We start from the raw sequence: 25,501 nt of genomic DNA, 5'->3' as shown, positions 1-25,501 counted from the left end.
CTGAAGTTGAAAGGGGAGAAAATGGCTTAGGTTCCCATTCCAGATCTGTATCCATTGCCCTGTGCTGTGCTGAGGGCATGCGTAAGACAGACTTGTCCTTGTGTCAAGCCTTAGCCTCATGCTAAGATCTTCTGTCTGCCATCTACGATGAAGATCCATGAACCCATGACCTTCGCACTTTCAATTGAGCCAAGCTGATGCATTTGGAGATAGCCTTACTTCATTTCTCTGAAATTCCTCAACATGCTTCACAGCTACCAAATCACTTTCAGTTCCAATCCCTCTTATATAGGCAAAGACATTCAATATTTTACACACTCCAAGGTCCCAGAAGTGAGATGAATGATTTGGCTTGTGATGAGAAAGGAATTTTGGGTAGGCTATAGGACTGTCATCATTTGAAAAGTGCGATGAGATTTTTCCATGTTTACTTGACCCAGTGTCAAAATGAAACGAGCCCCTAATTTAACGCCTCATCTGAAAAATTACACTTCTTAGCCATTGTATTCCCTGAGTACCGTGCTACAGGGTGCATTTGATGCCAAATATCCAGAGTGTGGCATGATCCCATGACTTTCTCATTCAAGGTGAAAATCCTCACTGTTGAGCCACGATGATGTATGTGGATCTGCACTTTTACACTGGGCGGGGAGAACATGATCGCAATTATTTGTGATACCATGTAACCTCCTGACGCTCCATGTCTGAGCAGAGAGAGCATGAACTCTTGGACAGGTATTGAAGGGATGTCAGAATCTGTGGAATTGTGCTTTGAAACAGTAACTTTCAGAAGATGGCCTGTGGAAAAACCTGAAAACTGGAAGATTGCAAGTTAGCTGCACAGTTGCCACCCCCCCAATTCTGTGCATGTTCTAAAGTGTACTTAGATTTCAGTGCAGTTTGTAAATGAACATTCTCGTGTGGAGCAAACGGGACAGTGGAGCTGAGATTGCAAGTAGATCACCAAGATCTTACTGAATGGTGGACCAGGGCCGAGTGGCCTGATCCAGCATGTATTTTCTTAAGTTACTCTCCTGGCCCTGCCATCTACCATTCACCTCTCTGACCTGAACCTTCTTGTTTCTTGGTCCTGACCCCCTCTCGCTCCAGACCATCCCTTCTCCGCTTTCCAGTTCCCTCTTCTGACTCTCCCTGTCTCACTTGCCCCTCTTGACTGTCCCTCTCATTCGCTTCCCTCTCCCGACCCTCGTGCCCTCCCTCCTTCTTCTATTTCCCTCTTGCAATCCTCCTGCTCGCTGCCTCGTTCCAGGTCCTAAAAATAAGCAACTGCTGAGTTAGATGATGCATTAATTTGACACTTCCAGAATTGCCTAGATTCCATGAAGGTTGCGTCGATTTGCAAAATAACAAATACAGCTCCTCTATTCAATAAAGGAGGAAGATGGAAAGCCAAAACCTGTAGGGCATTTCGCCTGAATTCTATCACAGGGAAAATTGTAGAAAATGTTATTGCGGAGGTTAAAGCAGGATACTTAGAAAATCTGAATGCAGTCTGCCAAATTGTATTGTGGTTTGGTGCAAGGGAAATTGTGTTTGACAGTTTATTAGTGTTTTACAAAAAAGTAGCAAGCAGCGCGGATAAAGAGGAACTTTAGATTTGGTGTATTTAAATTTTCCAAAAGACTTCTTGGCAAGCTGCCATATCAAAAGACTATTGCATAATATAAGGGCTCGCAATGTCTGAACAACATATTATCACGGGTAAAAGGATTGGTTAACCAACAGGAAGCAGAGATGTAGAGACGATTAGTTCATTTCGGGTTGGCACACTATAACCAGTGGAGCACCGCAGGGATCAGAGCTGTGGCCTCAACTATTTACAGTGTATATTGATGACTTGTATGAAAGGTTCACATATATAGTTGTTAGATTTGCTGACAACACAAAGGTAGGTGGAAGAATAAGTTGTGAAGAGGTCATGAGGGGTGGAATTTTGTTGAGGCATAGATCTCCCATCAGCTGGTTGGTGAAGGACCAGAGCTGCATCTTCGAGGGAAGACCTGATGAGCCACCTGTCAATCAGTTATTGATGAAGCCACCAGCTGACCTCTGGGGTCAGAGGCCCTCCTCAGGGAGAGCTTTGGGAGGTTGAGAAACCTGGTGTTGAGCAGTGACTGCCGGCAGAAGTGCAACCCAGAGTCCCAGAATTGCATCAGGCCCAGGACAAAATTAGAGATGTCATCTGAGGTCTCACTTGGTGACAGCACAGCAAGCTTCACCATGGACTTTATGCTCAGAACCTAATCCTGACAAATGTGGAATGGCAGTGGGGCTTTGATACACCACCACTGATTAGTTCCTGTCCCCACCTCTAAGATGGCCTCTTCTACGAGCAGAAGATTCCACCCATGAGGTCTGCAAAGGGATACAGATAGGTTCAATGACTGGGCAAAAATATAATCGGTGGAATATAATGTGGGAAAATGTTAACTTGTTAACTTGACAGGAAAAGTATAAAAGTGGCATATCATTTAAATAGAGAAAGATTACATTACTCTGTGGTCAGAGGGATCTGGGTGTTCTGGTACATAAAGCATATGATTTGAGTACGAAGGTACAAAGATTAGGAAGGCAAGTGGGATGTTGTTTGTTTATTGCAGGGGAATGGAATCTCAAAGTAGGGATGTTTTGTTGCAGTTGTCTGTGCTGTTGCTGAGACTGCAGCAGGCCCAAGACGGTGAAACAGCCAGGGAACATCACGGTGTGGTAAAGTGGCATGCTACTGGAAGCATGGAGTCACCAAATGGTCACCCTGTCTGTGTTTTATTTCCCCAATGGAGAGGAGACTTCATTGTGAGCAGCAAACACAATAAACTAGAGTGAGTGGAATGCAGGAAAATCACTGGGAGGTGTGTTTGGGGCCTTGGATAGTGAGGAGGTAATGGACAATAGTTGCATCTTTTGCAATTGCAGGGGGAGGTGTTGGGAGTGCAGGAGAAGTGGACCAGGATGTCCCTGAAAGAACAGCCCCTGCAGACTGCTGATGGGGGAGGGGGTGGGAATATGTGCCCGTTAGTGGCATCCTGCTGGAGCTGGGGGAAATGGTAGCTTATAATCCTTTGGATGTAGATGCTGACGGGATGGTAAATGAGCACAGGGGAGATGCTGTTTGGGTTGTGGGAGGGAAGAGAAAGGCTAAGGGCAGAGGTGTGAGAAATAAGTCAGGCATGGCTGAGGGCTGTATGAGCCATGGTTCTGGGGAATCCTCAGTTAAGGAGAAAGGTGGACATTTCAGAGGCCACATTCCCCCTCCCATCCACCATCACCACCAGCACAGAACATAGCATCAGCGGAGCAGGCGTGATATAGATGGAGAAACTGGGAGAATGGAATTGAGTAACTACAACTAGGGCACAGAGTTTCAAAGTAAAGGGTTTTAAGTTGCAGATGAGGAGAACTTTGTCTGTTAAAGGATTGTTAGTCTGCAGAGTGCCTTTCTCAGAATACAGTGGAGGCAGGTCCTTTGAATATTTTTAAGGCAGAGTTAAATTCTTGATTGGAACAAAAACAAAGTTGCCGGAGAAGCTCTGCAACCTGGCCATCAGTTCTGAGGAAGAGTCACCGGACCCGAAACGTTAACTCCATTTTTTGCCTTCACAGATGCTGCCAGACTTGCTGAGCTTCTCTGGCAACTTCGTTTTTGTTCCTGAATTACAGGATCTGCAGTTCTTTTGGCTTTTATGTAGATTCTTGATTGGCAAGGCAGTTAAAGTTAGCCCAGGGCAGGCAGGAAAGTAGAGGTGAGCCCTAAGTCAGATGATCTTATCCCAGCTCCTGTTCCTATTTCGTATTTTCATATATATGGAGAGTGGGAAAGATTGGGTAGAGCAGTGGCAAGTGGGAGAGTTAGGAGGACAGCAGTGAACCAGAGGAAACTGGTGATTGAAACGTCATGCAATAGGGTCAAAATGTGAATTGAGAAGTGAGGGTCGTGGTGGGAGAGCAGCCTGTGGGACAGGCAGAAAGGGAAAATCAGGCAGGAAGGAAAACAGGTTCTTAAATTGGCCAGAGTTAGTGAGTTTCTGCCAGTGAGGTTCAAGGCAAAAGCCGATATTTCAAGTAAAAATTACAGGTCCAGGTTGTAAGCCACTCCTGTACATGTTTCCTTCTAGGCAAGTAGTTTTGCCATGAGCAAGATTTTTTCTTCGTTCTTTCATTCACGAGACGAGGGCATCAAGTTTTCATTTACCATGCAATTGGAGTACGTTAGAAGTGCTATGTCAGGACAGTTTTCTTTTTAGTGTCTTCCAATACTGTCTCACTTACTCACGTAATTTTCATTCCCAATTAATAATTCAGTATTTCCATTCAACACGAGCATCATTTGATTGTTTAACCACTAAGGGAGAAGAAACAGATTGCAGGTATCGCAGTGACCTTCGAGTAACTGCTGTGATGAAAACACTTCACCTTCCTCATGCAGCGTTTTGTATAAGGTTATGTTTTGGAGGTTTTTTTTAATACACAATGTGTTTTGGAGCTTGGTGAAATTAATCTCCTTCAGCATAATGAAGATGATGGGTTTCAAATGCTTCCACTTTGTCCCGGAGTCACTGTTGGTGGATGTCCAGTCCTGTGAAAATTTTGAGCTGTCATCTCATTGCTTTGAGATTTTAATGCTCTCCATTAATCTGTTCTGTGTCCTCCTCCAACGATAATTCAGAATTCCATGGCATGTATTTACACATGCACAAGCCCCAGATATAACTGACCCACTGTTTCCAAGTATTGGTAGTGAACTTTTCTGCAGTAAATTGATCTTTAAAGTCTTATCCTTTCTTCCAAATCCCTCCATGACCCCAATCCGCCTTGACTAGGCAATCTATTGAAGTTATAATTTGTTCTTTCTGTTGCCTACCATTATTTAGCGTGCGGCTTATTGCTTGGTCTCTGTCACTCTGCTATACCTTTGGCTGCTTCCTTAATCACCCTCTCAGGCAAGCCTTTCTAACCCTTTCCCTGCTTTGCTTTCAAAAGCCTCCCACAAAGTCTTATATTTATTCCAGCTTTAATCCCCTCGCACAACCTTATTTCCCTTTCTACTGCTTAAAGATTACTTTCTGTATTAGCACTGCAGTGTGTTTGGAGGTGTTTTCTTTATGTCAAAGAGCTGTAACGATATAAATCATGACTGAACCTATATATGTGTGCAAATAAGTTGTTCAAATATTTTACAGTAATTTGGTAAACTAGTATACGCGAGCATTGCAATTAAATTTATTTAAAATAATACTTCTGAATTGTTCACATTTGTTTCATTTTTGTCAGATGCCTTGTCAAAGCGGAATTGATTAAATATAAATTACACTTTTTGAAATTTTGCCTGTTTAAGTAGTGACACTAAATCAAAAGAAACAATTCCTGGAAAGACCGAGGAATGTAAAATTAAGATTAAGAGACTCTCAACACGTCATTAATGAAACAATGAACTGAAGTAATTTTGAAGGACAATGATGGATTTAAAATAATTCTTTTTCCTGTGTGCAAACAGGTTCTGGTATGAGAGTCCTTGGGTGTTCTCTCCAGCCCAGCTGACTCAAATCAAGCAGACTTCTTTTGCCCGTGTCCTTTGTGACAATGGAGATAACATCACCAGGATACAGCCTGATGTGTTCAGAGTGGCAGAATACCCTCATGGTTACCAGAGCTGTGATGATATACCAAAAATGGATTTGAGGATGTGGCAAGATTGTTGCGAAGGTTTGTAATTATTTAATGGATGATGTCTGAGTGTTGGATGGAGAGGTGAACATTATAAAACCATTTGGTGCTTCCTCAATTGTTGATAAGGAATATGACACAGAAATTTCTGGTCATCATGAGAATTCCCACTGGTAAATACAAATAATTCTTTGCATCTGTTATAAAAGTTCTGGCTATTTAGCTGGAGTCATCATCTGAGGCAATGTTGCACAGACTGGGCTAATTTTAATGGGCTGTTGGGAAAGTTCTGTATACCTGACAATTTGTTCTGACCTCCATGCCTCCCAGGACAACCAGTTCAGTGGTCAGGGAGTTTTAAAATTGAATGCCAGGAAAAGGTTTATATTATCCAATCAGATGTAACTTCGAGTTTTTTTTACATCTTTCTATTTTTCATCTTGTGGGAGAGTGCTAGTTTTCTCTATAACACCTTGCCATATATATTTAGATATTGTATTATAATGTTGCTGTGGGGGTTTCGGTTGAGGGGCATCAGTTGGCTTGAGTGAGTATGGTGCAGTTTTTGTCCATATTGTGGCTGTGTTAGTTTGCCTTCTCACCTAATTTCACACTTGAGGGCTCAAGCTATACATAACCAATTGCCTTTGTCTAATGGAGAGGAAAATGTCTATGGTTCTTTGTGTGTTATGCCTCCTTACAATGGTATGGGATTCATTTTAAATGAGGTAAACGGAGGGTGTCATGTGACCTGCAGTGCACCTGAAGGGTAACGTTGGGTATTTTGATTGCAGCCACTTTGGAGTCCTTCCTGCCTCCTCCTCAAATAATCCATAACTTAGTCAGAATGCCTTGGCATGTATCTATGCATTCACGCAGTCCCATATGCAAGCACCCCCACTCTTTTCAAATTCTAGTGGTTTACTATTTTTCCACTGAATTCATATTTAAATTGTGACTTTTGCATCAAATCCTTTGCCCAACACTGGTACCTCCTCATCATAGAATGAAGATGGTCTCTAGTAAAGGGGACACATCCCTCAGTCATCTTAAGAATCCTGGCAGGTTGGTCTGATGAGAGAAGGAGAACAGCTGCAACAGGATTTACTACTGCTAGTGGATTGAGAAATTCTCCAAAAACTGAGGAAAGGACCTGAGGGTAGTCTCTCAAATTTACCATAGAGGGAAGAGAATGCTGAAACCTACTTGGAGCAAGTTTGGACTGTTTGCTGTAAGGATCATAATTCTGTGGAGACTGTGATAAGTATAGAAGGGAAGCATTCCTCTGTGTACTTTGATGTATAATTTGCCAGCAAACAGAAAATGGTCAGTCATGCTTTTAGATTTAAAACGTCAAATCTTGTGTCATTCTTCAGCTATCAACTGGAAGCCTGAACCTCCTTTAGAATATAATGGGTCTCTGCAGGTATTGTACCTAAATAACAAAGATTTCAGCAATGGTGCAAGTGAAATGAGAGTGGAAACAGGTCATGTTTCATTTCAAACAAGTGGTGTTGGTCATACAATATATAGTACAAAGCTTGGTTCTGAAATAAAAACTTTGGATTATCCATTATTTGACTCAACTTGAGCAAGCCACTGACTGATTTGTTCCTGATAATGTGTGTATGCAGTTTCTGATGCAATCAGAAAATATTTACTATTTTTTTTCTTGCTTATTGCTCATTTTAGTGGCCAAGTATTGGATAGGAAGGGTGAAGTTTTGAGTCTAGAGAAGGTATTCCTAGTATTGGTGCAGGGGGAAATAGAGGTGAAGTTACAGACTCAGGGGACCAGTGCTAAGTATGGATACATTGTTTGGAGATGGTATTGGTCTGGATACATAGAGATCTACTTTTCACAAGATCTTCAAATTAAACAACTGCAACTCACAATTCAGCATCATCAACTTACCTTTAAATACTGCTTAGAATGAATTTTAGAAAATCTTTCCAAGGCACCCCAGAGCTGTATGTAGCAAAAAAAATCAAATACTTGAACCAAAGGAATAACTAATCAGGCACCATTAACATAGTGAATAGAAAACAGGGCATGCACAGAGAACTAGAAGGGTTTAATACTGAGGGAGGTTACAGATATATGGAAGGATGAAACCACAGAGAGATTTCAAAACAAGCGTTTTAAATTGAGGCATTGCTGCACCATGTGCCAGGACAGAGTTAATGAGTGAACCAGGTTTTGCGTTGGTAAATGGAATTGTAAATGAGCTGTTAAGAGGAAATATTGAAGGCAAATTTTCTGTCTCTGATTTTTGACATTTCCTTGCCCCCTACTCCTTCCACTTCATGTTCTGAGTACAGAAAATCCTGATTTCTTTGTTCCATCTGAGTTCAGCATTATTTGACATACATTCTTTCTATTTCTGGCCAACTGGAAACTTTTCCAACTGCAGAGTGGTTTAACTGTTTACCAAATCCAAGCACATTCTTGTCTGTGATTTAGTCAAAAGGAATGTGACGTGATTGCAACTGCATTTTTTAAAATGAAATATTCAGTGTCCAAAGTGTTAAATAACGATAGTGTGCTACCCTGGGTAGGTGGTGATAGAGTGGTAATGTTAGAGGCTAGAGGCCCAGAATAGTGTTCTGGAGATAGTTGCATCAATTGGTTTACCGCAGCAGCTAGTGGAATTTAAATTGGCTAATAAAACTGGAATCTAAAGATGAAACTAGGGTTTTTTTTTGACAATCTGGATTACTTTTGTTCCTTAGGGAATGAAGACTGCCATGTTTATCCAGTCTGGACTACATGTGACTCCAGGCATGTAATTGTCTCTTAAGCGTCCTCCGAAATGACCTAAAAAGACATTCAGTTTACAGGAAAATAAGGATGAGTAAGAATGCTGGCTTTGTCAGTGTAGCCCACATTCCACGACAGAATTAATAATAAGATAAATGGCCAGTTGTAATGTTCAGTTTCAGAACAATTTTCAGAACTACTTGTCCATCAAAGGTTAGCTTTTATACGTTAGTTTGTTAATGCATCTGTGGGATGAACCACAATATTATCAGAAGGGTCTTAATATAGCTTCAGGGACAAACAAAGCCTGTTTTTTTCTAACCTACTTATGCTACTAATCTGATTTTCAATGGAATCATTTGATTGAAACATTTTCTGTTTTGGGGTAAAGTTGTGACATTTTCCTGACAGGTAATTGTATAATTGTTCATTGTTAGTGCAGTTTGTCATCTTGTAGTAATCTAGTCAGGTTTCTAATAGTGAACTGAAAAAAGAATGGAGGTGAGATAGTGATGATAAAATGTGAGGCTGGATGAACACAGCAGGCCAAGCAGCATCTCAGGAGCACAAAAGCTGACGTTTCGGGCCTAGACCCTTCATCAGAGAGCCTTCATCAGGAGGTGAGATAGTGCTGTGTTCTTTTGTATGAAGTTACTGGCGAAATGGAATGGTTTACATTCATTCAGCCTTGGCTGGACCTTGTCTAGACGAACACACTGTGGAGAATATAGCTGTTACTTCTGTTTATATTTGCTACTTCAGAGAGAGCCAATGTTCCTGTCTGAAGTTGCACATGTCTTTAATTAAAGGTACAGCCAAAAGCGATGTAGTTTAGTTGAATCTTGCACAAATTTCAATTACTACTGGAATTCTTGTTTATATGTCAGTATTAATAGTGTCATCGAGTTATACAGCATGGAAAGAGAAAGGTCCAACCTGTCTGCGCCGATCAGATATCCTAAACGGATTTAGTCCTATTTGCCCGCATTTGACCCATATCCTCTAAACCCTTCCTATACACGCAGTCATCCAGATATTTTGAAACGTTGTCATTGTATCCGCCTCTACCACCTCTTCTGGCAGCTCGTTCCATACACATACCACCCTCTGTGTAAAAAAGGTGGACCTGAGGTCCCTTTTAAATCTTTGCCCTCTCACCTTAAACTTATGCCCTCTAGTTTTGGACTCCCCTACTCTAGGAAAAAAGACTTGGCTATTTCAACCCTTTCAAGTTTAACAACATTTTTTCTACAGCAGTGATATTAGAATTGAGCACAGAGCTCTAAAAGAGGCCTAACCAATATCCTGTAAAACCACAACATGATGTCCCATTTCCTACACTCAATGCACTGACCAATGAAAACAAGTGTCCCAAACACTGCCTTCACTACCCTGTTTACCTGCGACTCCACTTTCACGGAATTATGCAACTTCACCCCTCAGTCTCTCTATTCGGCAACACTCACCAAGACACTACCATTAAGTGTGTAAGTCCTGCCCTGGCTTGCTTTACCAAATGAAACATCTCACATTTACCTCAATTAAACTCCATCTGATCAAGGTCCAATGCCAGGCAGTTCCACCAGTTGCAATCAATGCTGCCATCAATGTCTGTCACTTCATCTCATTTATCGGCTTAGAACCATTGATACCAAAGTGATGCTCCCTTTCACACAGCTAATGTGAGATGTTTCATTTAAAATGAAAAAGAAGCTACAGCATGCTCAGAAACTCAAACATCACCAGCTCACTGGCCTTTCATACCATGAGGAGAATATGCAGCATCTGATAGCATTTCACCAAACCATTGCCTGGGACATGGACATAATCACAACAGATACTCTGATGAAGAGTCATCTAAGCTTGAAACATTAGCTTGCTTTCTGTCCATAGACTCTGCCTGACCCACTGTGGTTTTCAGCGTTTTTTGTTTTCAGTACAGATCCCAACATCTGCAATGATTTGCTGGTATCACAGAAAATGGCTTTGGGATGAACACATCATAGGTATTTCAGGCACACCCATCAGTTAATGCTTTACTGGTTTTCATTAGCTCTAGCTTTTTGCTGACATTGAGATATTTTTTGGTCAGAATCGTTTAACTCCCAAATTCCCCAAACTACATTCTCACAGCTCTGGGGATTCACATCTCCCTGTCCATTGAATGAGGCAGATAAAGTGCTCACATACTAATGCAAATGTCTCTTAAAACCCCTCTTCTTACAGAAGAGAATATGCACAGACCCGGGATGGAGGGTGTCCAGCATAATGTCCTCACCTAGTTTGAGGACCAGGCCAGCGGTTGGCAGGAGAGCAAGGAGAGCATGCCTTTGCTGTATGATATCTACAGCTATCTGTTGAGAAGGCCTCCAATCTGTTCCTCACAGCTGCATATCAATCAACAATGTTTTTAAAAAAGAAACCCTTTGTTCAAGGCAACAGCTCGCAAACTGACAGATCTTTGTTGTGTTGAAGATAATTTTCCTATAGTTCTCGGGTTTTTGTTTTGTCTCCAATACCCTTCATTTCACTGTAAGGATTTGAAATGTAAACTATTGCCCCTGTGACAACTCAGCAGCAAACTATGCCATAGGAAATGTCATCCAAAAGGAAAGCTGAGTTTGGCGATCAGCGGTGTTTGTCAAAGGAGCAGCAATATCCCCAACAAAGAATCTCCTTTGTTAGGTGCCCCTAGCCACAGAATGAAGGAACCGAAATACCACTTCACGCTGGAGTAATACCATACCTCAACAACTGTGTGTATATGGCCCCTTTAACGTGATAAACTTCAGAGGAAAAAATTGTAAACAAAACTTGGCACCAAGGAGATATTGAGGCAGGTGACAAAGGCTTGTCCAAACAAAGAAGTTTTGAGAAACATCTTAAAAGAGAGGGGGACATTTCAAGTTTATAGCACTGGCAACCAAGATTTCCAATGGGAAGCATTTGTTCATATGATTACATGCTTGATGATTTTTTGACCTGACTCAACAAAAGGTAATTTTGACCTTGCTGAATGTTATCCCCGACTATTTTTTCTAATTCATCCATGGGGTGTGAGCATTGGAGGCAAGGGCAGCATTTATTAACCACTGCAACCCAGGTATGAGTTTTGGTAGTTACCTTCAAAGGAGACTCGTCCAATAGCTGCATTGAATCTTGCAGACAGTTTGCAGTTACCACAGTGTGTTGTTGGTGGAGAGAGTGAATGTTTAAGATGTTGGATCGGGTAGTTTTTTTTTAAAAAGGCAAGTGGAGAGGAAACTTTCAATGCACCTGACCTCTTGGATAGGAAACAGGCTTTGGGGAATTGTTTGTATTGTTTGCTGTAGAATTCCCAGCATCTGATTTGCTATAATACCCATCGATATATATGGTTGCTCTAGCTAACTTCATCATCAAATGATGCCCCCAGATGTTGATGATAGGGAATTCAGTCATGGTAATGCCACTGAACCTAAAGGTGAGCTGGTGAGACTCTCCATTAAAGAATGTCCTGGCTTTGCAGTTATGTGGTACAAACGTTACTTGTAACTTAACAGCCCAGTGCTGAATGCTGTCCAGGTCTTTTGAGTTGCTTCACTGTCTGGGGAGCTGAAAATGGACTTGACATCGTGCAGTCACCATTAACATGCCCACTTCTGAAGGGGGAGTGTCATTGATAAAGCAGCTAAAGTGATTCATTTATCCTGACTGTCCGTTTCCTGTTAGTTAACCAATCCTCTATCCATGCTAATATGAGCTCTCATGTTGTCCATTTTACATGGAGCCTTCTTGAATGTCTATAAATGCACTACACCTGCTGTATCATCACCATACGTGAGACATTTCCTCCAAGTGTTCCCATGAGCTCAGAATTTGTGTCTGTATGAAACCCCTTTTTAATTTGCAGCTGATTAAAACCAGCAGCAGGGCTTTAATCTTAAACAAGTAATAGGTTAATTTATTATAATCCACCACTGTAAGTTACTTAAATAAAAGTTACTTGAATATGTAACTAAATAAAAGATCCCTAAAAAGATGAAAGTCATTTCAGCCTTTAGAATATCTTTGCAGGCCCTAAACTTATAGTTGACATGCAGTTTGTCTGGAAAGAAGAGATGAAGTTGAAGAGTTGTCTTTAGCAAATGTAATAATTTCTATAGTTGAATAGTCTGCCATTGTAAGCAAACTCAGTAGGTGGAACAACACAAGGGAGCCAATGATGGTCTCTTTTCCTTTCTAGTTCAGCCAGCAAGACACTTAAAATTATTGGATTCCTTTTTAGCAGAATAGAGCTGATTTCTAGGCATCTTCCTCTGTAACACCTGGTTGCAAAATCCAAACTCTTGCATGTTGTTCTCAATTAGTTCAGTGGAGAGAAGTATCTGGAACCATTTTCACAGGATCTCCTGGCATCTCTGCGTAAGGTAGCCCTTCCCAGCCAGATTTTATGTTTGAACTAAACCCAAGATGGCTGTTGCCCAGATAGTGGGTGTCATGGTGGCTGAGTGGTTTGCATTGCTGCCTCACAGTGCCAGGGACCCAGGTTTGATATCACCTTTGGGCGACTATCTGTTTGGTATTTAGCTGTGTGGGTTTCCTCCGGGTGCTCCAGTTTCCTTCCACAGTCCGAAGATGTGCAGGTTCATTGGATTGACCAATCTAAATTGCCCGTAGTGTCCAGGGATATGCAGGCTAGGTGGGTAGCCATAGGAAATGTGAGGCTACAGGGATAGGTTAGCCGGGTGGTGGCTTTAGGTGGGATGTTCTTCGGACAGTCGGTGTAGACTTGATGGGCTGAATAGCCTGCTTCCATGCTGTTGGGATTCTATTCTATTGGAATCATGCTTCCCTATTTGTAATTGGACTAATCCAAGATTGGTGCAGAGTCTCAACCATGGTCTTTTACCTAAAGTAAGCCTTTTAGCCGAAGTAATTGACTTTCAGTTGTGTCAACCATTAACTTGAATGGCTTCCATTCTTCCAACTTTAATGAAAAAGGAAATAATTATTCAACTCTCATGGAAGCCACTGTCATGTGTTCTTCTGATCATTCCTGTGAAAAGTATAGGCTGGTTCTTCTGGCCTGCTAGTCACAGTTATGACTGCAAGTGAAGTCAAGTGACTTTTGGGAACCATTTTTAAAAATGCTGCATTGTGACTACTTTTAGTAAGATTACAGTTTGTTGCAAAATCTATAATGCTAGAGCTACATATTCATATCAACTGTTACCCCATTATTAATGCTTCGTGCTTACATTCTGAAAAAAAAAATCGAGAATATCTGTCAAACTTGATTTCCCTTTCACAAAATCAATAATGGCTGTGAAATAACTCTACATAGGCAGAATGCCATCACCAAGTCAGCCTTTGTTTACAGACGAAGAGTCCTTGACACTGATCCAATCCCTTCATAGACAGCTCTCCTCCTGTTTATATCTGTCAGCCAAGGGTCTGTGATTGGACCAGATTTTTAGCCCCTGTTAGGGAACTCATGTTCCTTGAGGCCCACCTGGTTGACCTTGTTCTAAACACTTCAGATTATATTAAGGTTTTCTAAATGTCTTATCACTATCCCCTTAATAATTCATTCTAGCATTTCCAAATGACAAATTTAGCCTAACTGACCTGTAATTTTTCCTGCTTCCTCTCTCCCTTTTTGAATGAAGGGCTCCTGTTGTGGTTCTTGAATCTGCTAAGGCCTTCCTAGAATCAGGAGGATTTTGGAAGTTTACAATCATTGCATCCACTGTCTTAGCCGCCACTTCCTGACAGATCCTGGGCTCTCAGGTCAGGGGGATGTGTCAACATTTAGTCCCATTAATTTTTCCTGGACTCTCCTTCTTTCTCTTGTAATTGTTTATAAAGTCCTTGTCCTCTCTAGCCTGCTCATTTCTACTATTCTTGGTATAATTTCTTTTATGTCTACCACTGTCATGTTAGAGACAAAGTACTTTGTGATACTGTGGTTTTGCTGATCGTGACAAGATTTGAATTCCTGTGATCTGTTTTGTACACAGATGGTCGCTTGCTGCTAATACAATGTAACTGCAAAGCCAGGCTACAATTTGGAAAGATTGGAGAGCAATTTGATTTTTTTTCTGACAATTTTATAATGAAATTTTGTGCCCTGTTACTACACATGACAACAGGGTTTAACAGTGACTATATGACCTCTATTAAGTTAGTTCAATCAGGTACTTAAGTCCCTCAATGTCCCTCAGTTTGTAGCGCATTGACCACGTATAGCTTTCTATAGTTGCTTTACAGCATTTAGTCTAAACATAAATAATTACTGTTTTGAATCCAAAAGGAGCATGACTTTTCATTGAAAAGGAAAGCTATTACATTTGACATTTTAAAAAGAGATAGCTTTGCTTTCTTCATAATTTGTTGTTTCATAAATTAGAATGGAATTTATTGTGGATTTGCTATTTTTGGGTGAAAACTTCTAATTCCCCAAGGGACGCTGCTGTGGAACAGCATTGTTGATCAGAACAGCCTGGAAAATATCACAACCTAAACCAGATACTAATATCTGTGAGGTTAGCAGTAAAGTCAGGCTGATGACTGTTTGGAGGAAATTAATATTCCCGAAAGGGGTGTTCTGACTAATGCTCAAATAACGATGAACATCACATTTGATAAAGCCACTGGGATTTCAACTTCATCTTTAAAGAAAGAAAATCTTTTGCAGCCCCAGCATTTTCTAAAGCCCTTCAAAGCATTTTTGAAGTGGAGCCAGTGTTGAAATATAGGGACTGTCAACTTCAAACAGTATATATGTGTGTGCGTGCATGTCTGTGTGTGTGTGCGTGTGCATGTCTGGGGGTGTGTGTATGTGTGAGTGTGTATAAAATCACACATATGTATGTGTGTGTGTATATATATATATATATCATAGTATACATCCTAAACATATATCAAATTTATATCATACATACATATAAATCACAATATATTAATATGTGTAAATTGACAGGTAGATAAATCATAAATTGTCACAACTTGTAATTAATGCAATGTGGAATACATGGCTGCTAAGTGTGATGGAAGACGATTCAGTAATAACATAATTATTTTTCTCCTTTTATGAGCTAGTGCAGGCAAAGCTGGTGTTTATTACCATCCCTAATTGTCCTTGAAGGTAATGGTGAATCACTTTGTCGTATCAGTGTACTCCTTATGGTGCAGGTACACCTACAGTGCTGTTGAGGCAGATTCAGGATAATTGACCCAGTTAAAAGTGATATAGTTCCAAGTTAGACTGGTGTGTGACTTAGCGAACTTGTAGCTATTGGTATTCCCATCTGTATTGTTGATGGAGCCTTGATGTGTTTCTGCAGTACATTCCATAGATTGTGAACACAGCCGCCACTCCGCCAGTATTTAAATGAATTTTTAAAGAGGCGGTTCAAAATTCCAGTTACGTGGGCTGCTTTGTCCTGACTGATATTGAGCTGCTTAAACAATGTTGGAGTTGCACCTCCAGGAAAGTGGGGAGTATTCTGTGACACTGTTGGTGTGTGCTTTGTCGATGAGAAAAAGGGCTTTGAGGAATCCAGTGATGATTTACTTGCTTCAGATTCCCCTGTGCTCCTGCAGCCATGACATTTATGTGTCTGGTCCAGCCTCTGGTCAATGGTAATCTCCCCAGTGATGTTAAGAGGGAATTTAGCAATAGAAATGCCAGGAATGATAGATGTTGTCGTTGAAACATACAAGATCCGGAGAGGACTTGACAAGGTAAATATTGAGAAGATCTTTCCATTATGGAGGGAAGCTTGAAGTAGGAGTATAGTTGCAGAGTAAGGGTCAGTCATTTAAAACTGGGATGCAAGGGAATTTCTTCTCTGAGGATAATGAATGTCTGGAATTCTCTACCCCAAAGAGATGACTGAAAATATTTAAGGAGGAGGCAGATAGATTTTTGAGTGGAGGCCAATGAGGACTTGTCATGAAAGAGGACTTAATTCCTGGGGCAGATCAGCAATGAGCTTATTGAATGACAGGTGAGACTTGAGGGGCTGAATGCTGCACTTTCTGTGTCCTTTAAGTGGCCAGTTTATGTTTAACAATATCCTACAAAAGACTTTGATGATATGTGGCTAGATAATCTGCATCAGCCTTTGGCTGAGATTGTAAATGTTGTCACCTCTCTTGCCCTTTTTCTGATAATAGTTGGCATCATTTTCATTCACCTGAGAAGGAGAATGAGACCATTTGTGCCTTGATCGGCCAAAGACTTGTGTTCAGTGATGTTATAATCCTGTGTTGGTGTATGTTTAAACTTGAGACGCGGCAATATTCTTGGCGACTTATCTGGCATTTTGCGATGACAAGATTAATCCTATAGAATTAATTATACTAGTTTCAAAGGCATCTTTTTAATGATTTTGTAGTTTTAATGTGTCAATTTGCTTGGTCTACACCAAAGGTATGATATCTGCAATTCTGAAATAATTTTACTTCATTAAAAGGCAGAAGCACAGTGCTAACAATTGAATTAATTGCATTCCTGGAGTTTGAGAGCACCAAAACACATAAGTAGTGCATTGTGTTGAATAGTTGACATTGTTCATTTTGTTAAACAGTTCTTCCATCAGATATGGCTAAAATGCAATTGGAGCCAGGATTCCATGACTTTCCATGGCCCTACACATGCCCAGTTTAAATTTGAACATTGGAGGACATAGTGGATGGGGCAAAGAACTACCAATCTTACCTATTGACCCATGAGTTTGAGAAAAGATTGATCTAACATCATTAAAGATTACTGATCATAATATTTTGACATTTCCAATGACCTTACCACAGAAAAACATTGATGTAATTAGTTCACAAGATGTTAAATCACAGGCAATCTCTTCTGGAGATTTGGATCAGAATTCAAATGAAGCATTTCGTAACTATTTTTGACAAAGTTAATGGGCTGAATTTTCCATTGTTTTTGGCTTGTATAATTTTGAGGAAGTTTTTTGGAGAGTTTCCTACTATAGCCCATAGTGACTTATCTCATGCAATCTTCTGCTGCTCGCCTCATTGTACACATGGGCATTCCAACTCCCTTCTTGCTCACTTACTGAGGAACAGAATGGCATTTGCTAGGCGCTGCCTGAACCTTGTGTATTTCACAGTACTGGCCCGAATTGAAAATCCAACTGCCTGTCAGTGCAAATACTTCAGACTACAAGCTGCCATTCTTTTTTTTATTCACTCGTGGGATGTGGTATCACTGACTGGAAAGCATTTATTGCCTGTCCTTGGTTGCCCCTTGAGAAGGTGGTAGTGAGTTGCCTTCTTGAATCATTGCAACCCATGTGCTGTAGGTTGACTAACATTGCCCTTACGGAGGGAATTGAGGATTTTGGCCCAGCAACAGTGAAGGAACGGCAATATATTTCCAAGTCAGGATGGTGAGTGACATGGAGAGGAACTTAAAGGTGGTGGCCTTCCCATGTATCTCCTGCTCTTGTCCTTCTAGGTGGAAGTGGTCATGTGTTTGGAACATGCTGTCTGAGGATCTTCGGTGAATTTCTGTTACTGAGCATCTGTGGTGGAAAGAGTAGATGCTTATGAATGTAGTGCCAGTCAAGAAGCTGTTTTGTTCTGGATGGTGTCAAGCTTCTTGAGTGTTGTTGCGACTGCACCATTCAGGAAAGTGGGGAGTATTCCATCACACTCCTGATTTGTGCCTTGTAGATGCTGGACTGGCTTTAGGGAGTCAGAGGTAAGGTACTCGCTGCAGTATTCCAAACCTTTGACCTGATGTTATCATCACAATATTCATAAAAAGAGTCCTGTTGAGGTTCTGATCAATCATAACACTGTGGATTTTGATAGTGTGGGATTCAGTGATGGTAACAGCATTGAACATCAAGTGGCAGTGAAACATTTGCAACCAAACCCACTGGCTCAGTGAGCAGGTCTGCAACCTCATCCACAACCCAAGCTACAAATCTTCTTGAAAACTTTAATGTGGACAGGTGTATCAGAGCCAGAGCCTGGGCCTCAATTGATTCTCTTCCTTTGTTTTTAGGAATTCCCTTCCAGGCCTATTTCTACCTCCTTTCTCTCTCTTCTTTCTTCTGTACTATCATGACAGTTGTTTATCTTTGCTGTTAGCACTGTGCAGGCAGCTGAAGCTGCATGATGCCTCTCACTAGGCTAGAAGCTTGCCTCCTACCTGATCAGGGCATTGCTGTTACAAAAAGCATGAAAGAGTGCTCATAAGGAGTAAGAAACACAATAAATTATTCAGGCATTAGGTTCTCATCCTCCTTGGAGATACGATCCAGAGACCCTAATTTGCAATAGAAGTGCTCTACCTTTGAGCCAGGAGACTCAGGCTCAAACCCCAGCAGCTCTAGAGATGAGTTATAACATCTTCAAACAGGTTGATTCAAATAGATCCTGGAAGATGTATATATCCCTGACGAGCAGCAAGGACATGGAGACAGAGTAGCTGGGTGGTAGAAAAGGTACGTAATGAAGAGTGGTTTATTTCCAGCAGAGTGAAGAAGGAGAGAAACTCAGATTGTGAGAGCATATCGAACCAAACAATCAAACAATAAAAATACTTCTTCACCACCAGAATACTTTGATGATTAAAGTCGAGATCATCATTTGTTACAATTGCCATACCATAAAATGGAATTTTTGTCTTCTAGGGTGGCCTTAATCATATAATTTTTGCTGAAGCAGACCAAAGCCTATATCCACAATCTTTTTTAAGTTGTGTAGATGTTTAAAGAATTTGCTGTTTCATGCGTAGCCTGTGTATGAATGCTACACAGAGCGTTAATTGTTTAATGCACGAGTCCTTCTGTGAGATATATTTTAAGTTTGTTTATTCAGTAGTTTAGTCATCATCTGGCACTTGCTAGGATTTGGCTGACAAAAGATGTAAAGAAATATGTCTGGGTTTCCCATGGTTGCTATGGAAACTTTTTTTTTTCTCCAGGCTTTTCTTGAGAATGGGGCTATTTATTGGAGCTGGGTTTGCAGATATGTCAGATGTATTTTGGGTGATGAAAGCACAGCTGGACACCGTGCATCTGTGTGGATGATGAAAGGGAAACATGTTTAGAATGTGCTTTACTGAGGTGCTTGCATTGACCGGTATTGCTGAGGCTGTGGCGAAGTGTTTGTGTCAGGTTCCCTCGAAAACATAGAGCTATGATTTAAACTTGCATGTGGATGCACAAACTGCTTTGTTGTCTTTCTTGATGTCAGTGCCTAAGAATAAATGTGAATGGTGGGTGTCTGTAAATTGGAATGATTGGCTGTCATTTTTAAGGGGAGGTGGGAAATGTGTAAGGTGTAAGGCGAGTGTGCTCAGTTCAGAGGTTAAATTGATCGACAATGGAGATCATCATAGAAGCCCTACAGTGTGGAAACAGGCCCTTCTGCACAACAAGTTCACCCTGAATCACAGAGCATCCCAGCCAGACCCATCCTCCCCAGAACCCACCTAACCTACACATCCCTGAACACTACAGGCAAATTAGCATGGCCGATCCAGCTAACGTGCACATCTTTGGACTGTGGGAGGAAACCAGAGAACCCGAAGGAATCCCACGCAGACACGGGGAGAATGTGCAAACTCCACACAGATAGTCGCCTGAGGGTGGAATTGAACCTGGGTCCCTGGTGCTGTGAGGCTGCAGTGCTAACCACTGAGCCACTGTGTTGCCCCCCCCACTGTTGAGGTGGGAGTTATAGAAGTCACCTATTGTGGGACAGGATGCAGGTCATGATGAGAAAGAGCTTCAGACCAAATAGGATCAGATTTTGGTCGACAGTGGGTTGGGGGAGGAGGCATTTCCACTACTCCTGGCCCAGAACGAATGTAATAAAACTCATTTACCTTCTGGAGCTGTCTCAACGCCAGGTCGAGTGACCCCGAGGAAACCTGACCCTCAGTTGTTTAATTGATCTCAGGCTCTTAGTTGTTCTGTGACAGATTGAGTTTAATATATTAATGAAGTAGACAGAAAGCATACTCCTAAACAAAGAGAAAAAGGAAACTTCCTTTTGCATTGTAATGTTGAAGACTCCTATTTAGGATTTAATCCCCTGTCTCCTGCTCAAAGTGTAAAAGGCTTCACGATAATCTTATTCTCTACTTTATCTAAGAAGTAGCTTTGGTCTAGATTATCTTCCTCCTTCCTGCCAAAGCATGCCATTTCTCATTGACCGGCCTTTACTTGAGCTCAAACTCCAAGTAGCAGAAATATGCTAATTATTCAGTGTTTTAAATAGAAACGTAGATCAACATTCTTCACTTTCTACCTGAAGTGTTCCAAATTTCCGGATCTTATTAAATAAAATGTTCCTTTTCCCAGTATTCTTGTTGTATTCTTGCTTTTGTAACACTACAGATATTTCTGTTGCAATCAATGAACCTAGATTCACTGACTGTAAATGTGCTTGTGACAAATATTCTTTTTTAATGTTCTGACAAAGGCTAACCAAGCTTCTTTCTTTCCCATCGAGTGTAATATTGTAATATATAGAAACAACCAGTGCCATTTTCCTTGGCGGTTTCCAATGACATTGTATCATCAGAAGCAATGTTCTATGAATTTAGGAATTTGTGAGAGTAGGATATGCTTTATTTTGAAGAGAAAGTCATACCAAACAAGCCCATTTTCTGCTTAAGTCCAAACTTATTTCTTCTCTTTGTTAATGAAATTTGGAAACGCTAGGAGTTTGAAAGCATGATGCACTTTTAAGCATTTTCATTTGTTGAAAGCAAAAGGAGTTGTCAGACGATTATTGTATTAAGTCTGCCACGCATTTAGTTTGTTTCCAAACCTGTTTAAAAATCATATTCGATGGCTTTCCATCTTGAGCCTCTGCAAAGTCCCGTTAGGTCTATGAAAAGCTAATGTACTGAACTCTGCATTCATCACAGACCCTTGTCTGTCCATCTGCCCTACCTCATTCTAAGTCTGATACTTCATAGTGCTTCGCTTTAACCTTCTTCAGTTTTTCTTCTTAGCAAGGTGCAGATGTATTCTGGGCTAAATACGGTAACAGCAGGCCCCCTTGATAGTTTGTCTTGTGGTATTCTTGTATGCACAACCCTTCATAACAGGGAAGGAGGACATCACAGTGAAACATGGTCAGACACCCAACTGAAGTCTATCTCTTGGATGTTTATGGAAGGTCCCTTAATGGTGATAAGGATTTGAAACTGACTAAATATGAAGGTGGCTGATGTGAATTGTAGAAATCCAGCACTGCTATGTCTGAGATCTTAATTTGTAAATGAACTTGCAACTTTCCCATTTGTCTTAGTTAAACTGAGTTAACAAAAGAGGGAGAAGCGTTACTATTGCAAAATGTACTTTTATTTTATTTCTGAATTGTGTTTTTACCATTGGTGAAATATGTTGACATGAGGCCTAGGTGGGATGCTCTTTGGGGTGTCGATGTGTACTCAGTGGGCCACGTGGCCTGATTCCACACTGTGGGGATTCAACATTAGTATGAAGTGAGGGGAGAATTCCTACTCTTCAAACGGCTGGAGGTACGGTGGCTCAGTGGTTAGCACTGCTGCCTCTCAGCGCCAGGGACTCAGGTTCAATTGCAGTCTCAGGCAACTGTCTGGAATTTGCACATTCTCCCCACGTTTGCGTGAATTTCCTTTGGGTGCGCTGGTTTCCTCCCACAGCCCAAAGGTGTGCAGGTTGGGTGGATTGACCATGCTAAATTGCTCATAGTATCCAGCAATGTGTAGCCCAGGTGGATTAGCCGTGCGAAATGCAGTGTTACAGGAATGCAGTAGAGGGTGTGGGTCTGAATGGAATGCTCATCGGACTCAATGGCCCAAATGGCCTGTTTCCACATTCTATGATCTGATTCTAGCTTTCTCAATTCCATTTCTCTTTTCGATCTTTCTCTTACTCACATAGTTTCATTCTCTTCTCATGCTCCACCAGCTTTAATTGCACATTAAACGTAATTCCAATATTTCGTTTTCCAAAATATTCCTCCTCTTTCTCTACATTTACTCTAATCCCAAGTGCTGTGCTAGCATCCTAATTATTTCTCCCTTTCTGCCTCAGCTAAGAATGCCATCTCCAGTCTTTCTTTAAATTCTCTCAGGGATGTAGGTGTTGCTTTCTGCCCAGTATTTTATTATTGCCCATCTTTAGTTGCCCTTGAGAAAGTAGTGGTGTGCTGGCATCTTGAATTGCTACAGTCCATGAGCTACGGGTAGACCGACCATAATATTAAGAAGGGAATTCTACAATGTTGATCTGATGACTGTGAAGGAATGGCAATACATTTCCAAGTCAGGATGGTGAGTGACTTGGAGAGAAACTTGTTCCCATGTATCTGCTGCACTTGTCCTTCTAGGTGGTAGTCGTTGTGGGTTCGGAAGGTACTGTCTAATAATCTTGGGCAGGTTTCTGTAGTACCTCTTGTAGATTGTACATACTGCTGCTTACTCAGTCAAGTCAATCAACTTGGGATTTGATAGATCCTTTAAGACTACTAGGGACAACTCTGCCATCTGCCGGAAATCCTTCGCAGCTTCCAGTGCCATGCCTTCAACAAAGGACAGAACCTGATGTTTTCCTTCACATGTGTCACTTAGTCATGTCACATCTAAATTCTCCTCCTGTTTGTCTTAAACCAAATCTAATCCAATCTGAGAAGAGCCCTCCAGACTTCTTCATGCTCGATGGGGTAATGTGCTGCCCCATTATTCTCAGAGTTGTCACAAAAATTAAAGTTTTAAAAGATAGATGGAAAAATCCCCGAACTACCTGATTTTCAGAGCCCTTGTCTTTCTCGTTTCAGTCCACAATTTTTTAAAAGCACAAAACTAAAAAGACATGGTCCACACACAGAACATAGCACTTTTTACCTACTGTCTGCTTCCTATCAGCTAGGCAATCTTCTAACTGAACCAAAATATTGCTCCATCACCATCAGCTTTTATTTTCTTCAATTTCCTTTCATTAGGCACTTTATCTAGTTCGCTTTCACTATTATACTAAGTATAGTACATTTATCAGTCTGCCTTTCTCCACAGCACATATTACTCCCTCAAAAAACTTAAACAGATCGATTAACCATGACTCCCCTTTAAAAATGCTTGTTGACTGCCTGATTACCTTGAATTATCTAAGTGCTTTAAACACTTTCCCTGTGACAGATAGTGTCGCTAACGGGCCCGGAGTTTCCTGCTTTCTGTTACCCTCACTTCTTGAATAAAGGAGTAGCATTTTCTGCCTTCCAATCTAATGGGACTTCCTCGAATCAGGTGAATTTTGGAATGTTCAAACCAGTGTACTAACTACCTCACCAGCCACTTCTTTTAAGTGAAATGATGAGATTGAATGAGTTCGTAAAGTGGCTGGAGCATCTTGACTGATCCTTTGAAGCACTCAGTGAAATAGGTTATACATGTGCTGAGTGGTGTCAAATTAAAATGGTTTGAAATGGAAAGGTCACAGAGGTGCCAGATGTAAGTAATGCTATTGCAGAAGGAGGATAAGCTCAATCTGTTGATGCACCTTTTTGGGGTTGATTCAAACAAATTTTATTTCCAAAAGCCTATCCTATAACAAGCAACAAATGCAAACAGTGGAACTGCATACCCAGTTCTGTTTCATGAGCACAACCTTCAACACTTTTCATTTTCTTCATTTGTTACACAGATGCTAACAAATTTCTTCAAAAACCTCTGTTTTATTTTCAATTACAGTTCACAAAATTTCCAATGCCAGGACTTGTTGGCCATCATTTTAAAATCTCCCTAATGTGTAAAGTCTGTGCATTTCTGAAAATATTTTACCACACCTACGTGTTCAGACATGTGCAGTCCCCGGAGCCCAATTTGTAAAACCATTTGGTAGTCAGACCGGTCCTCCTTCTGATTGAATCCATTTTTGTTTTGCTTGACTGTTCAAATACCTCATACTTCTCATGACGCAGATTACTACAGACTCCACCCTTATAGTCTTTAAAATTGGATTCAAGTTTAACTAGAATCTAACTGGAATAATCTTGCGTTCAGCTACAAGGAATGTTGTGCAAGTCAGACATTCGTTGTTGAACTACAATAAAATACTGGTGCCAAAGTTTATTTTTAAGTCATAAGTTTGAACCTTGGAGCTAAGTAAATAGATAACTCATTCAGTTTAAAAGACCAAGATACAAGAATGAAAAGCAGAGGAAACTCTTTCAAGTGAAGATTTAGCACAGTGAACCAGCTTTAAATAATTTTTTTGCTGTTGCATTTTAAGCACTAATGAACAAACTTCTTTTTGGTTCTGTGTTTCCAAGAAATTGCTTTTCACAGCCCCAGCTCATTTTAAACCTGACACCTTCAGGCTACCCGTAACTATATTTCATCTTGCAATTGAAGGTGCCTGGAATATTCAGGAACATGCCTATCAATTTCCTGGCCTGATTACATTTTTGACTTTCTGATAACAATACTAAAACCATATTAATAAATTCATTCCTTCATGAAAATTGACACAATTCTTTTGAAAGTTCCTAATCATATTTCTAATTATTGAAAGTTTTAACATGCATATAAGTGCAAGCTAACATTTTGTGTAAGTGGTTAGTCTAATATTTTTTCCATAGATTTAATGTACAGGAGGCAATAAATTCAAAACATCTGAAAGTCAAGGCTGTGTGTTAAAAGGAGATTGGAATGTTGTTTTCTTACTGCCAGAGAGTCTTAGAGCACTGTATGATACAGCGTGGAAACACGCCCTTCAGCTCAAACTGGTCTGTGGTGGCCATGGTGCCCATTCAGTTAATTTCAATTGCCTGCATTTGGTCCACATCCTTCTCAACTCTTCTCATCTATGTACCTATCCAAATGTATTTTTAAATGTTGCTATTGTACCTGTTTCAACCACTTTCTCTGGCAGCCCATTCCATATACGCACCACTCTCCGTGTGAACAAGTTGCCCCTCAGGTCCTTCTTAAATCTTTGCCCTCTCACCTTAAACCCGTGTCTTCTAGTTTTCGTTTCCCCATCCCTGGGAAAAAAAAGACTGTCTGCATTCATCCTATCTATACCCCTCATGATATTAT

General features: G+C 40.8%; 1 protein-coding gene across 2 annotated transcripts in view; it reads left to right on the top strand.

Annotated features, from left to right (window-relative positions):
• The window catches only part of LOC125452501 (peroxidasin homolog), a 243,236-nt gene that overhangs the window by 204,739 nt on the left and 12,996 nt on the right, over nucleotides 1-25,501 (top strand). For both annotated transcript variants that reach the window (XM_048531013.2, XM_048531012.2), the window contains one exon: nucleotides 5,513-5,721. In XM_048531013.2, the coding sequence (XP_048386970.2) occupies nucleotides 5,513-5,721 (209 nt within the window). The remainder of the gene's footprint in view (nucleotides 1-5,512; nucleotides 5,722-25,501) is intronic.

The sequence above is a fragment of the Stegostoma tigrinum genome, chromosome 4, assembly GCF_030684315.1.
Source record: "Stegostoma tigrinum isolate sSteTig4 chromosome 4, sSteTig4.hap1, whole genome shotgun sequence".
NCBI classification, from domain to species: domain Eukaryota; kingdom Metazoa; phylum Chordata; class Chondrichthyes; order Orectolobiformes; family Stegostomatidae; genus Stegostoma; species Stegostoma tigrinum.
This window is presented reverse-complemented; position numbering and strand designations above follow the sequence as displayed.